Source organism: Nipponia nippon, unplaced genomic scaffold, assembly GCF_047370975.1.
Source record: "Nipponia nippon isolate SJK-2023a ecotype South Korea unplaced genomic scaffold, ASM4737097v1 scaffold_11, whole genome shotgun sequence".
NCBI lineage: Eukaryota > Metazoa > Chordata > Aves > Pelecaniformes > Threskiornithidae > Nipponia > Nipponia nippon.
The window spans coordinates 24982245-24997665 of NW_028262302.1; the positions used below are offsets into that span (position 1 = coordinate 24982245).

The following is a 15421-nucleotide window of genomic DNA, read 5'->3' on the forward strand; positions in this document are numbered from 1 at the left end:
GCTCCAGTCGTTCTTATCTGCCTAGATCAGTACAACTGTTATTAGCATCACACTTCCCAGGATTATTTAATACCTGACAAATAGCAACAATCTTTTCTTTCTTTATTTATGACAGCCTTTGTTTTAGGCTGCAGGGCACTCTCAGGTAGCCTTGGTGCACGGGACTCGGCTGGCATGCCGAAGGGTTTGTTCGTAGGGCCAAAGGACAGCCGTATGCTAAAGGAAAGAAACAGAAGCTGAAATTCTGGTAGCTTTCAAAAACCATCTTACCTTCTGCAGTGGGTGTTTCTCTCCACTATTCCCATCCAACATAACAACTGCCCATCAGTAATAATAATTACAGAAACAACTTAAAACTTATCAAGAAATAGGGCAGGAACTTAGTTCACTCAAGCCTAGTTTGCAATTAACGTGCAGCGTGACTTTCCCACAGTTCAGAGATCTGCGCTATGTACATGGTTGTCATGTGGATGGAAACAGAAATCACACGGAGAGATCGCTGTTGCTCTTTCTCTCAGCCTGCTACTGAGCTATAGAAGGAGACACCATTTACTCCCGCTCTACATGCTGCAGTCCCTCTCTACAGGTGGGTACAGCCTGATGCAGACACCAAATACCGCATTGCAAAATCCTCCGTCACCACCTATACAGTATTTTTGGCTTCCTGATGCAAGTTTTGCCCACCTGGACAACACTCTGCAGCGAAGCAGGAGCTAAAACAAGAAGCAATCATATCGTATTTGGCCTGCAGGACCCTGGCTCTCTGTCAAGGTCGTGATGCTCTGGGGAAGAAGTTGCATTCTCCTTTAACTCAACTCTTCAATTTAGTGTTCAATAAATACAATTGCATATAAACATAGGTAAAATACAATTCTTTTTGCCTTAAGAAATAAAAAAACACAGGAAAGGATACAGGCGAAAGAGCTCAAGTTGAGGAATGCAGGAGAATTATTTGTCTTAATCTCTTCCTGCACACATGAGCAAATGGTAACAAACTCATCAGGAAGCTGAGACTGGCTCATTAATCTTATAGTGCATCTGTTATCTAATTTCCTTCAGTATACTCTGATAATTTGCTACTTCAAGATCAAGGTTTAATTTTAACTCCTTGTTAAAGTCCTAGAAATTATGACATTTCTACCCAGGGACTAATAATTTTTACAATCGTAATTAGATAATTCCCTAGCAACAATGCAATTCAGTATCTGTAAATAGTGTTTCCCCAAGCTTAAAAATTACTTCAGCTACTACATAAAACTCATAGGAATAATCCTATGTATTGTAAACATCTCCCTTTTCCATTACAACTCAGTACTCCAAATTATTTACGTTGTTCCACTGACATATGACTGCTTCCTATACTGCACTCAGAGACAGTTAAAAAGGAGATAATACCTTTTAAAGATGCTTTTGCCGAGTAAAAAGGTCTTAGCACATGCTAGTGCAAAACCAAACACTTTAAAAGACAAGTTTCAACCCTGATGTAAATCATAATATAAGAGCTTTCGGATAGCAGCCAGCTGAATTCTCTACCGTGTTGCACCTGGCAGGGACATGCACACCTGTGTAAAATGCTACCATTCAGGTTTGCACAATTTCACACCCACACAGGAAAATGCCTACCAGAAAGAACATGGTACCGGAGAGATCGCTCCCGGTTGTAACTGCATTAAAGCATGTTGAAGGCAAGATGGCTTTTAATTGACAATATTAATAAAAACTACTGCTCTGCAACTTGACAAGTAAATATAAAAAACGGGAAACAGCTTATTAGCTTCAAGATCCTTCTCTAACAGATTTTATCTGTGTAAAATTAGTCAAATGTGTTTAATAACTAATATGCAAATTAAAAAAATATCCAGACCGTGCTAATGTGTTTACTAGACAGACTTCACAAAACAATCAAAATGGTTAGAAGAAAAAGGGTCATTTCTGAAAAGTCTCTGGCACGTGGATTTTAATGCAAACAATGAACAGGGAACTCTGTCCCAGTCCCCAGTGGGGTGACTCAGGTGTACAAGCATTACTGATGAGACAGCTCATGTCCACACACTTACTCATCTGCCTAAGTGTTTGGGGTCATCATTCCAGTGATGTACCTGCGAGTCATCTGGGAAGCCCCCGTGCTTACACTCCAGCTGCTCCTGCTCGCCTCTCGCTGACACTTCCTACACTTGTCACAAGAGGTGGTGACCAATGTTACAACTAACTGCTTTTTTCTTTTCAGCAGGAGAAAATCCACATTTATAAACAGAGCAGCATGAACCTGAGAGCTCACGCCGAAACTTTCGGGCCAGCACGTGAGTGAGGGACTGTCCCAGGTGATCCCCACAGCTCGGCTCTCCAGGAGCGCATAGGGGAGCGGAGGCAGCCAGCTGCCCTGCCCTGTTTGGCTGTTATCACTCCAAGGAGCATTGGGAGTTTACCAAAATGTTGTTGTCCTTGTCTCTGAAAAGTGAATGCAAAAATTCTATTTCAAATCAAAACGAAAAATCGTGCACAGCCAAGTAAGCGCAAGCCAGGTTAAACTTTGAGAATTCACCAATTTTCCCTTCGCTCCTTCCTTGCCTGTACGTGCCTTTGCTTTGGGGATGGAAAAAGGGCAGCATGAAGGACTTCAGAGTGGAGGTGTTGCAAATCGTCTACAAATCCCTTGTGGTGTCTTGTGTCGTACCAGCAGTTCACGGACCTTGGGTTGGTACAAACCAGCATTTCCTACCCTTCTGATTACACAAAACCCTGTGACAGCCTTGCTGGATTTATCAAGACATATTAAATTATCAAGACAAGATGCTGTTCCCTGTCATCATGTGATCCTGGCTGCACACTATCCAAGATGCTAACGAAGCAAGTCAAAAGGGAGGGTAGAGGAGAAAGGGAACAGAAGATGAACGCTTGCTCACTCCCCGCTAAATCCACCCCAGTTGTACTTTTTAGACGTTAACTGAAAAGGAGAGCAGCAGCTCTTAGCCTCTTTCTACACGTCCAGATGTAACATCAGTTTACATCAGTCTAATTAAAAAACTCACTGATTTCCCACCCCATTGCACCCATCAACTCGCAGGTACAGGAGTTCATAAAACACGTGCCTATCCAGCAGGGATAAGAAACTTCTCCCTCACCAAAGACCAAACAAGCGTTTCGGGCCACAGACTGCATCTGTCCTAAAAAAAAAAATCAGCACTGCAGTATGGATGAAATGAAATAAACAGCGTGCCCCTGGACGTCCATGCATCCACACCGGGGGCAATATTATTATAGATATTTTAGTAATGTAAATAAGGCCACCACCTTTGCAGGAGAGCAGTCCAACCCCACGCGTAGCCAGACCCAGCACGACCGGGATCACAGCCTCCCGAGAGGATCGGCCTCTCTCAACAGCAAAGAGGAAACACCCCCAGCAAAACAAACACGAAGAAAACCCTCAAAACCACAGCTCGCCATCCTGAGCTCACTCCTTCGCCCCAGCCCACAGGGGTCCCTTCTGTATTTAAAATGGCTTTAGCACAAGTCCCAGGAGCGGTTTCTCTCCAGCGGCACGACTGGCCTGGGAAGCGGGCTACGCTCCCACCAAGCAAACCCCGTGAGCTCTGCTCCGGCTGTGCTCTCAGGAGCAACACCTGAGCTAACTCGTTTGAGGCTCGCTTGGATCCCTCCGCCTGACACAAAATCACATCCGTGATGTGACCTTTAGTGCACGAACCTCAAGCCTATCCACAGGGTACACAAGTCACCATGAGAAGAAAAAAAAAAAAAAACAAAACCACAACAGTACCAATATACACCTATTAATCAATCCTGCGACTGGCATTTCCCTGTAATCCCCCCAGAGGTGTAGCATCACACCTCAGTCACAGAGACCGGCTGAGAACAGAAAGCACCAGCGATACGATCGAGATGCCTATCTGTTCTCTACAGTGTCAGCTCCCTTTCCTCCATGGCTGATTTTATTGTGGTGGTTACCTGACCACGGGTGCTGAACTTCCTGGCCTCAAAAAGCTAATACTTATCTTAACCTCGGAAATTCTCAGCTCTTCTGCACCTTCTCTACCCAGAAGAAATGCCCCCCCCCCCCTTTTTTTTTTCCCCTCTTTTTTTAACCTAACATTTACAAGCAGACTACTGTCTGGATCAATACAGTCACTCCCTCCTCCTCTACAGTGCTGGAAGCAAAGGCACAACTTTAGAGCCTGTACTATTCCTTTCCCTCACCATTAGGACTAAGACATAAATGAGGTTCTCTGGGCCGGATGCAAGTGCCATCTACTTGGAAATAACCTAGAATTAGCTGTAAGTGAAACTGTGTTCAACCAGCGCAGCAGCGTACATAACAGATGCAAGACTAGTCCTGCCGTTCTGCTCAGAAGTCAAAGAAATTCGCACGCATGCATCAAACAATTGTGCAAGCATGTGTAGATCTGAGCAGATCTAGGATCCGGGTACCCAAGTCTCCAAGTACGTCTCTGTGTGCAAAGAGGGAAGGTACGTGACTGCGTGAGTCTGCAGGTGTACTTTGCTGGTTATGTATTACAAGTCTCTTCTCTGCTAGTCCACAAAGAGCAGAGACTTCACAGCCCTCAGCTGTGTCTTGACCCTCAAGCTATGACAGCTGAGACTTTTTGTTCTCAAGGTCCCAAAACGCACCGGCTGAAATAGCAGCCTAAATAGCATTCTGAGCAAATCTGAAGCACAGGAGCACAAACAGATGCACGAAGGTACACCTGTGCGAACGCAGACACACCGTGCGTGCATCTGCAGCACAGGCATGCAAGGACAAGCCCCAGCTCCGCAAGCACCCTTCGAGCTCCTTCATTCATTCAGAGAATGAACTTCTCCTCGAGGTGGCTACTCACCCAGCCTTCGAAGCTGTCGCTGGGGCCCGAAGAGCGCAGGAGGTCCTGGAAGCACAAGGTGCAGTTGGCCACGAAGTCATCGTAGCCGATGGGGGTGTCGTGGAAGACAGACAGCTCAATCTGATGGCCGTCGGTAACCGTGGCGGAGAACTCCTCGTTGTAGGTGGGTTTGTTGGTCTTCTGCTTGGTGCTGGTCTGCCCAACCCGCACCTGGTCCACACTGACGGTGACATAAGGGTCCAGGAGCTGGTAGCCCTTGCGGAAGAGCGAGTGCCGGAGGGACCAGCGGGTGGGCTGCAGGCCCACCGCCTCCCCGATCCGCACCTTCAGGTACCCGTTGAACTTCATGGCTCCGGACATGGCCGCCCCCGCGGGGCGCCCGGGAGCCCGGAGGAGAGCCAGACCCCTCTCCCGCGGAGCCGGGCCGGCAGCCAGCCCCGCCGCGCCTCTTCAGGGGGCCGGGCGGCGGCGGCGCGCCCGCCCCCGGGCCATGCCGCGGCCCCGGAACCGCCGCCCCCCGCGCACCGCCCACCTCCCGCGGCAGCGGGCAGCCGCTCCGCCGCCCAGCCCCACGCCGCCGCCGCAGCGCCCGGCCCGGGCCTCTGCCGCCGAGGGGGAGCGGCTCGGCTCGGCTCGGCGCGGCGCGGCGCGGCTCGGCTCGGCTCGGCTCGGCGGGGAACACCTGGGGCGTGGGACGGCGCCGGGCGGGGAGGAGCCGCGAACCCGCGGCGCGAGGGCGGGCCGGGGTGGGGAGCGGGGCGGGCCGGGCGCTGAGCGCGGCTCCTCTGGGCACGGCCGCCCTGAGCACAGGTGCGGCCGGCAGCGGGGGGAGCCGCCCCGCCGGGCCGTCAGGAGCGCGGCGGGGGAAACCGCGCCAGGTCGCAGGCAGGCAGCGGGGACAGACCGCCTGCCCCTGCCAGCGCCCGGCCCGGGTCTCCCCGGCGCCCCCCGGCTGCCGCCGCCCCTTCCCGCCCCTCCCGGGGAAGGGCTGAGGCCGCGCCTGGGCACACCGGGGTGCAGCTGCACGGGGAGAGGAGCCGAGCAGCGCAGCATTCCCTCAGCTACTCCGTGCCTTTCTCTGACAGCATCCTAATGCTGGAGCAGCGCTTTTAACTAGGAGAACCTGTACGGAGAATATAAAGACATGTTGCTTTTGCTATTGAAAAAAGTTTATTCTTTCTGCCGTTCGGGAATAATTGCATATGATTCACGTGCTTGGCACTCAGCGTGCAGGGTTTGTTTTGGGGTGGATTTCTTTCGGTTTTTCATTGCACTTAATAAAGTCAGAATTTAAATACTTTTAATTACTTTCCAAAGTTCACAGCGAAATGGTGTGGAGTGTGTAGGGGAACAGTGAAACCCTGCTTTGCCGGCGATGCTGTCTGGCCGACGTTGTCTGAATTGGGTTGCAGTCCCCGCAGCAGAAGAAGATGTGGTCATTTGAACGTCCCCGCCGCAGCTGGACGGTGCCAAGGCTGGCTGACGGCGTGCAGCCTCTTTTTTGTGTGTGTGCGCGTTTCTTTCATGTTTTCTTTCCTTTTACTTTCCAGCCTGTTCCTCTCCCCTCAGCCCTTCCTCTTTCACGTTCTACCCATTCCCTATCAGACTGCCTCTGGTTTCCCACCCCCTTTCCTCCTCCCCACACCCTTTTCCCCTTCTAGATGCTCCACGGTTTGCAGGAGCACCAAGCCAAGGCTCCTTCCAGCCTCAGACAGCGCAGGGCTCCTGTTGCCTCCTCAGAAGAGAGCAGGTGGAACAGGTTCAGTAACGTGATCATTCCTCACATGGAAGCAACAGTTCTGCCAGAAAAACTCGTAGACCCTTAAATCAGACTTTTGACAGGTCTCCTTGCAAGGCTTTTAAGTTAAGTTCCTTGATCTGTCACCATTAGCTGGAGAGAAGAAGTGTTTAAGAGTTTTTTGAGCTTGGTTAGGACAGCTCATCCCAGGGAGGAACGCAGGCTTAATCTCAGAAATTACCAAACTGCACGAAATCCAGCCGCCACAGGGTCCGGGGTCTTGTCTCTGGGAGTGACCAGCTCCAGGTCTTTTAACAGAAGGTATGGCCAAGTAAACACAGAGTAGTCTGGTCCTATAAAAGACTTAAAGATTTAGGAATTTTTTTGTTGGGTTGATGTTCCTTCTGAAATGCATTTTAGCATTAGCTGTGATCATTCTGGGTAGTTCTCTTTTCCCTACAGATATGCTGTTTTTAATCTTCATACCTTCTTGGATTCATCCATCCCACAGCAGTGAGCTGGTCAGAAATAAACTTTTTTTTTTTTTTTAATCAGCTGTATATCTGCTATCACTTTAATTTCTTGATTCACCACTGTTGTTCTTTCATGACATCATAAAATAAAAAAGCCCCTCATTTACTTTCTCAAGAGCATCATTATTTGTCATTGTGTGCTTTCATCACCTCTATCCTTCCTAGCCATGAGCTGCCCCATGGAGACCCTATGAGCCAGGACAGAATCCATACTGACCGACATGGGCAACCCACAGTTCTTAGGAGACTTCACCAGGACTCTCTCTCATAGCTGCAGACAAGACTTAAAGATGGCCTGAACTTTAAAGCACCCAGCATGAATGTCCACAGGATGAGGCTGAAGGCCTTATAAGGGCTGGAGCGCTCACTCTCGGAACTCCAAATCATCAAACATAGATTTTACTTGGCTCAGAGGCCTTCAAAGGGCTCAGCGCAATAGCAATGAAGAATGTTGATTTAAAAAAACAAATTTTGGCTTAGGGCAGCATGTCCAGTTTGCCTCTAAGTTTCTTGTGCTGGATCTATTTGCCTTGTGGAAATTAAAGCCTCTGTAGGCTCCCCCAACAGTGCAGATAAACCCTTTTTAGAAGTCTGAATATCAGATTCACAAGAGCTCGTGGAGGTTGGAGAAGAATACAGTTAATAGATAAACATGAATTACAATCGCAAACTGCTATAATACTGTCAAAATTTTTCTCTTTGCCTGTTCTTCAGTTTTCTGATAAAGCAGAGATGAAAGCCTTCCCAAACAACTTGTTAGAAGTAATGACTGGCTCACATATTTACCGGCACAAACGGGGAGTAGACCAAAATCTGCTCGTGAAAGGTTCGGAGGGTGCCGTTTCCTCTGCTTTATCACGCGAGGTGAAGTACTTTGCTGCACTGGAGTTTCATACATAATAGCAATAGGAAAGGGGGCTGAAAGAACTTTTTCTATACGGTGGTTCGCTGGAGTCTCATGTGATAACGATTGCTGTACCTGGGCCTTTAAAAAAACCATCAAGTATTGTAAAACTTATGGAAAAAACAGGTGAGCTCTAGTTATAAATATATTTGATGAGCAGCAGTACCCATTGCTAGCCAGTTTTCCATTGGAGGAAAAAAAATCAATCCTGTGGACTCATATGATGTGACTCTAATTAATTCTGTTTATCCACTTGAACCAGTCTGGAAAAGATCATCTCGAACAGCATCTGAACACACCCCTATTCTGAACTCCCAGCCAAAGCCCGAATGTCCTGTTCTCAAAGAGGACTGAGTAGCGACATGAAGTCAGAACATATCCTGCCTACTCTCTAGACATCCAAGCAGCACAAAAACATCCCCAGTTCAGTATTTTCGTCCAAGAATCAAAACATCCCTGCACAGAATGACCTTGCGAGGCTGAATGCAGCAGCACCATCTGGTGATGGCTGCACTGAACCTCCTTGCACAGCTCTCGGTGCCAGGCAGGTCTGCAGGAGCATGGCTTCTCTTCTCTTCCCCAGCAGGAGCTCAGAGACCAGGCTCCAGACGTGGCAAGTTGATTCATTTTGTGCCCTCAAGTGTTCAGGGAGGCTGAGCTCTTCCTAGCGCTTCCACGCTGCGTGGCTTCCTGAGCTGTCGGCCGACGACACATCGTTGTTCAAGAAATCGACGGAGAAGAACGAACAGATCTGCTGATGTTGTGCCTGAGCAGCAGCGTGGTGGATGGCATGCAACGGCAACAAACACAAAATAAAGCACATGAGGCAGTACAATCTGAATTATAGGTAAACGACAGCATAAACAAACAGGTAATAGGCAATCTCACTAACCTTCTACTGCTCTAGGAGAGGATTTTAGTGTAGTGATGGAGAACCCCCTGGAAAAAACAGCTTAGCGTTCACCAACTATCAAAAAGACAAATAGACTATTAGTAATTATTAGAAACAGAAGTGAGAGCAAAGCCAAAACTGTCACCCAGGCACTGTATAAATGATACGCCCCTACCATTTATATCGTGCACAAGACTGCTTCTCCCTCCTTCTCAAAAAATGCGGAGTAGAACTAGAAAAGGCACAGAAAAAAGATGACAAAGGTGATCAAAGGCATGAAACATGATTGTGAAGGGAGAGAGCCTGCCTAGCTTAAGATTTCTGGGTCTGGGGAAGAACGACTGAAGAGGAAAATGTGAGTGAGATCTGTACGATCATAAACCATATGAGCTGGATGAATGGGAAAGGGTTTTTCATTCTTTCCCAGACAAGACCGAAAGGGCACTTGCTGAAATTTTGAGGTAGCAGGTTTAAAACATACAGAAGCAAACACCTTTTCACAGAATGCATAGTTATGATATAGAAATCATTGCCAAAAATGGAGGCCAGAGATAGAAATAGCCTCAGAAAGGGCGAGATATTTATGGAGGATAGACTTACTCGTGGCTACTGACCATGAGATAAACCCTGGCCCAGGAACAACTTAAACCACAAATTGCCAGCTGAGAGGATACAACAGAGGAAGGACCACTCTGCGTTTCTCTTACTTCTCACCCTTTTCTGCTTAAGCATCTTATTTCTTACTCTGAAGCCTCAGTTACTGGCCCCTCTTTGGAACAGCATGGCTGAGGCATGGTGAATCTGGGAGGAACCCAGTGTGCCTATCATGTTCCTCTGGATTGTAATTTCCATATTGAAGTAAGAAAACTCAGGAGTGACACCTCTTTAGTTTAGGTTTAGGCACCATTCCCTGCAGGTGGGTGAATGGCCAAAGAGGGGAACAACTCTCCGGGTTTACTCTTGCATTCTTCCTTCAGGTCACAGTAACCTTAAGGATAGGTTTATGCAAGTTCTCTCTTATGTTTTTGGGAGTCTATCTGGAAAGCTTGCGATTCAGCTCCACAAACAAAGCCAAAGAGCTTGGCTAAGCCCTGTTGTAAGTTTATGATTTAAGTCTGGCCTCAGCTCGCACTACAGCTATACACAAATTAGAGCCCATTCATGCACCATGTAAAAACCTCCACTTCTTTTTCCTACCGAAGTGTGCATTATTCCCTTCACCAGTAACCTATAATTCTGTAATAATTTACTATCATCCCCATTTGGCAAGTTAAGGGCAAATGCTTAAATTGCTGCACTTTAAATTTCTACCGAACACTGGTTACATTCAGAAATGAGTCTGTAAAGCGATGGAAAAACTTTGGCTTTCACAACTACCATTGCAAAAATGCTACTGACATTTCTTGTAAATGGGACTGCAGTTAAATACGCTTTAAAAATACAAAAATTAAAAGAGCTGTAGAGGCTAGTGAAGCAGGAACTAACTCTATTTGGTTCCTCTATTAATTTTAGTCTATTTATACAACTTCCTTTTTATAGTTCTTTCTATAAGAGTGCTTGTTAAACCTTTAAATAATGACAGCTCCTAAAAACTGAATATCCCATGTGTGGAATCATTCGTGGTCTGGGGAAAAAAAAAAAAAAAAAGGAAAAAAGATCAAATTCCTCTCTAATGATAATAATTACGGAATCAATCCAAAACTCACTGAAGTCAAAAGCAAAGCTGCCACTGATTTAAGCTCTACAAGAATCAGCCCTGGTTTGTATGTCTGCTGTTGCTCCTGATTTATTCGAGTGCAAACTAGAAAGAGAGATTTAGCCTAATGTCAGCTTTTCTTAGTTAGCATGCATACTTATTTTCCACTACTAAATTGGAGCTCACCTGATCCTTATTATTTTTTATTTTTTGGAAAACACCAGGTCATTTTATAAAGTGCTGGTATTATAAACTGCAGAATATAGTTTATAAGAGCACTAACTCCTACAAGCCAACCATTAATACAACTAATGGCCTGTTTGTTGTATTAAACTGCTCTCATTTGTCTGGGTCCATTAACAAATGCAGTGGTCATTAACTGTTAACAGCAACTCAGTTATTAGATTTTATTACTTGTACAGGAAACACCAGAGAACAAACTGATTGTTTTGGTTTACTGGGGTTTCTTTCTTTCCCAGCAGTCTTGCCCTATTATTTATAATTTAGCTCCTCACTTATTCCCAAACATGAGTGACACACTCAGAAATGGGTCCAAGCCATCCCTGTAGACAGTCAGTTCGCCGGCCAGCCCCACCTAGCCCAACAAACCTCTCCTTCAAACCAGAGAGCTCTGAGGCACCAGGCATCTGGAGTGGTCTCTGCTTTTCTGATTTTTTTGGTATCTTTTTGTTCGGCAGCAGCTTCCGCCCACATAGATAATAATGGGATTTAAGTAAAAGATACATTAATGTGTATCTAGGAGGCTGTAAAATCTGCTTCATTCATGGTTCTCCCTCTCTAATTCACTGAAATCCAACGTTCAATTTTCAAAATATCTCTTACTTCCTCTTCGTTGGGACTGACACATCAAGTAAGGGTGATCTCTTTCTGTCTTGCACAAACATTTAGTCCAGATAACTGCAGAGGTCTCTCCTGGCCTTGTGGTTTACAAACAAGCTTAGAGCCACAACCTTGCAAACGCTTGTACGTGAGGCATATTACCCAGTATTATCAAGATCTGAAAGACCTTCCACGTTCTGAATGCTGAAGACTCCTGACGCACACCTTACTTGCTCTGCTTTCTTCACCCTGATTCAGTTCAAAGCAATAGAAAAACACCACCAGTGTCAAATTGTCATGAAGGACCGGCAATGGCTTGTCATGGAAGTGGCTTTCATCAAGCAGTCTGAGCAGTTTTCTTCAACCTGCAGTGCTATGATACACAAATGAGGGAGGAGACACCCAGAAATGTGTTGTTAGTGCTCCTCGGAAACAGGATCTTCCAGACTTCCACCAGTCAGTGTTAGACCGGACTGGTGTTGCAAGACAACTATCAGTGCTTCAGAGGTGGAGATATGTGACGTGACTGTGGTTTACCCTCTGTGGGGATGGGTATATTTAATGAGATTGAAATAACTTCATTTCTGAGCTATTGGTCTTTTTCTACTGCACTGCAGTTATTAATGGTACTTCTAAGTTCTTCTCTCCTCCTACAAAGGCACAAGCGTACACCTGGTATAAATGATCCTACCTCTTCGCTAAAGGCTTGGATCAATCAGAAAGACAGGGCCACAGCCAGCACGGTGGCACAGGGTATCAGTGGCACACATGGTGCTTAACCCTCTGCAGAAGAAAGGCCACATTCCTCCAAATAAAGTGATTCACAATGCGGTACCCGAACACGTTGCGTTGGAGGTGCCCCACCAATCCTGTTCTCACTTGGCTTGTGAAATAGGGTCTTATCATGGTTTGATTACACACAAAGTGGTCAGAGGATGGTCATGGACTGCAAATTTGGCCAAATTATATCAGCCCAGTGCTATCTGCAAGCCCATTGGGATGCTATGGCAGCCAATGGATCCAACACAGCATCAAGAGGAAAAAGGTGAGAGATTTTGCTAAGAACAGGCTCAAGACACTGCTAGTTTCTACAACCAGTACAGGTGATTAGGAAGTGCTTCTACTATCCCTGGGGCAGAGGTTAAAGCCTACCTTCTTTCCCAAACCAGCACGTGCTAACATATTGTGCAACAAAACCAGTCGGACAAGATATTTAAGAAGTATTTAAGAAGCCCAGGGATGTGCACATTATGCCAGCAAGAAGCTGATGTCAGTGGAGACTTGCTAGGAATGGCCCCAAATCATCGGGCATGTCTGCATTTTCCTTACCTTGCGGTGACAGGGTAGAATAAAAAGAGCATCTCTGCCCCTTTCAGCTCCTGGTACAGCTCAGAACATAGTAAATCCCAGGATTCTCCATGAACAGCAGGACTGTTCACAGAGGAGACCCCGCAGTCCTTGCTTTACATACAGAAAGTAGGTGCCAGAGCTGGGATCTACACCCTTGTTACAAAAAGGCTGAGTGCCCCAGTCCCTGCTCTTGCACGAGATACTGTGCCGCCGTACCGGCCTCCCTCTCCTGTTTCCTCTCCTTCTCCCTTCAGCTCCTCTTGCAGAAATGCATCTTTCCAACAAAGTCACCGTGCACTTCGTGCAGCATGTTATTCCTTCTTTTTGCTCCCGCTGGATCATTTTTCTTTCTCCAAGGATCCGGGTGTCAGCTCAGCAAAGGAAGAGATCCTGCCGGAGCAAGTGAAGAGCACATTATGATTTGCCGGCGCTCCCATCCACAGCACGCCAAGGGCCCGATCCTTCCATCTGTGAGACACCTTTGTTTATACTCTCCATACTGCTCTGGTCAGGAGCTGCTGTCTCAGCCAAGTTGATGAGCCCTTGACGCACATGGTAAGAGCTTCACATTCAGCTTATTTTAAAAGAAAGTGAATTAGGAAATTATGTTAAAATTCAGAGGGGAGAGTCAGGCCAGGACCCCTCACTGCAACAGTACCATAGAATGATAGAATCACAGAATGCTTTGGGATGGAAGGGACCTCTAAAGGTCATCTAATCCATCCCTCCTGCCATTGGCAGGGACATCTACAACCAGATCAGGTTGCTCAGAGCCCCATCCAGCCTGGCCTTGAACATTTCCAAGGATGGGGCATCTACCACCTCTCTGGAACTCCCGTTCCAGTGTTTCACCACCCTCATCATAAAAAATGTCTTCCTTATGTCTAGTCTGAATCTACCCTCTTTTAGTTTAAAACCATTACCCCTTGTCCTGTCGCTACAAGCCCTGCTAAAAAGTCTGCCCCCGTCTTTCATATAAGCCCCCTTTAAGTATGGAAAGGCCGCAATAAGGTCTCCCCGCAGCCTTCTCTTCTCCAGGCTAAACAACCCCAGCTCTGTCAGCCTTTCCTCATAGCAGAGGTGTTCCATCCCTCTGATCATTTTTGTGGCCCTCCTCTGGACCCACTCCAACAGGTCCATGTCCTTTATGTATGTAGCTTTATTTCAGATCAAGGAGACTTAGCCCCAGTGTTCCCAATCAGAGAAGCAAGATTTTAGTGAGGACGAGCACTCAGCTTTCAAACCTGTGGTTCCCTTGTCTCTGCAGCACACACCTGATCAGGCACAGATGCACATCTCTGAGGTAAAAGATGCCAAGATACCCCGGAGGAATGATAGTTTCTGGAAGCAGGTACCTGCCACAGCCAAAAAAAGCTTGTGTGCTTCTGGGTCAATAGGACAGACTCCCAGCTGTGCTAGACCTTGTACAGGTGTCAACACAAGGTCTCCGGGAGAGGAACTCTGCTGGCTATGGAGAGCTGGGGGCCGCGTTGCTGAGGAGATTCGGAGAAGTTTGGCGGGCAGCTCCAAGGGCTGCCGTGGTGTGGTCCTGAGAAGACAAAGTGACGGCCCTGTCTGCTGGCATTGAGCAAGGAATAATCTCTGTGAGAAACCAGCATGAGCTGTGCCCAACTGCCTGGTCCTCATGGAAGAGTCTGAAACTGAAACAGGTGAAACACCAAATGATGGAGAGCTTGGTAAGCAAAGCCATTGCAGTGGTTGCCAGAGATCTGTTTAAGAACTAGCACTCCAAATGTTCCCCAGAAATGTTTATCTAATACGAATATTATTCTTTAAGAAGTAGGATGTTTTTCTTTTCCCGAGTAGTTTAACTTTGCATTTCATTTAAGTCCTCCAAAGACTGAACTATGACCTGCGCTAAAACAATAGTAGATATTGTTTAACAGTAAGTAGGCTAAAGAGGAAATATTAAAAAAAAAAAAGAAAAATTTTTTTCTTAAAAAGAAATGTATTAACGTTGTGGGACTATTATGACTACATGTTGCAGACTCATTATATTAGCTAATAATACCCAACTGAGTTGACTCCTTCAACACTGGCAAAGGATCAGCAAGCCCTCAAAGTTCTTTTTTTCGGTCAAGACTTAGTCTGATCTTTCAGTTTCCTGCCATGTCTCTCATTAAATTCCTTTTTCTCATAAAGTCCCATCTGCCGAGAACTACACATTCTTTTCTTCATCTCAAGTGTTGAACTCTGTTCCACCGAAATGCAGTTGTTCACCAATTATCTCTATTCATCTCTACTTTTTCTAGTAACCACAAGAGCTTTAATGCCTATAGAGCAGATGGAAGTTGAAAAGCCAGCAGAAAAGGCTTAGAATGAATGGAGTTAAAAATATACTGAGGTGAGTGCACTGTAGAGAATATAATGATGACAAAGAATGGTGAAAGGAAGAAGGGAACGATTACCTGGACTAGGTGACTAGAAGAAAAAGAAACACATAGGAGGTATTGGGCATTATTAACCTTTAAATTCTACATGAGGAATATAGATTTTTTTTTCCCTCGGTCCATTACAAAGAACTCTCCTCTTGGGTCAGAACCAAACCCCCAAACCTCCCCCAGGATACAATTAAAATGCTGTGGCGGGGCTGC

General features: G+C 46.5%; 1 protein-coding gene across 1 annotated transcript in view; it reads right to left on the reverse strand.

The window, feature by feature from the left end:
- PRKCH (protein kinase C eta) overlaps window positions 1-5368 on the reverse strand; it is a 121298-nt gene extending 115930 nt beyond the window's left edge. The window contains exon 1 of the mRNA XM_009461708.2: window positions 4854-5368. Coding sequence (XP_009459983.2) covers window positions 4854-5213 — 360 coding nt within the window. The 5' untranslated portion in view covers window positions 5214-5368. The remainder of the gene's footprint in view (window positions 1-4853) is intronic.
- Between the last annotated feature and the right edge of the window lie 10053 nt (window positions 5369-15421).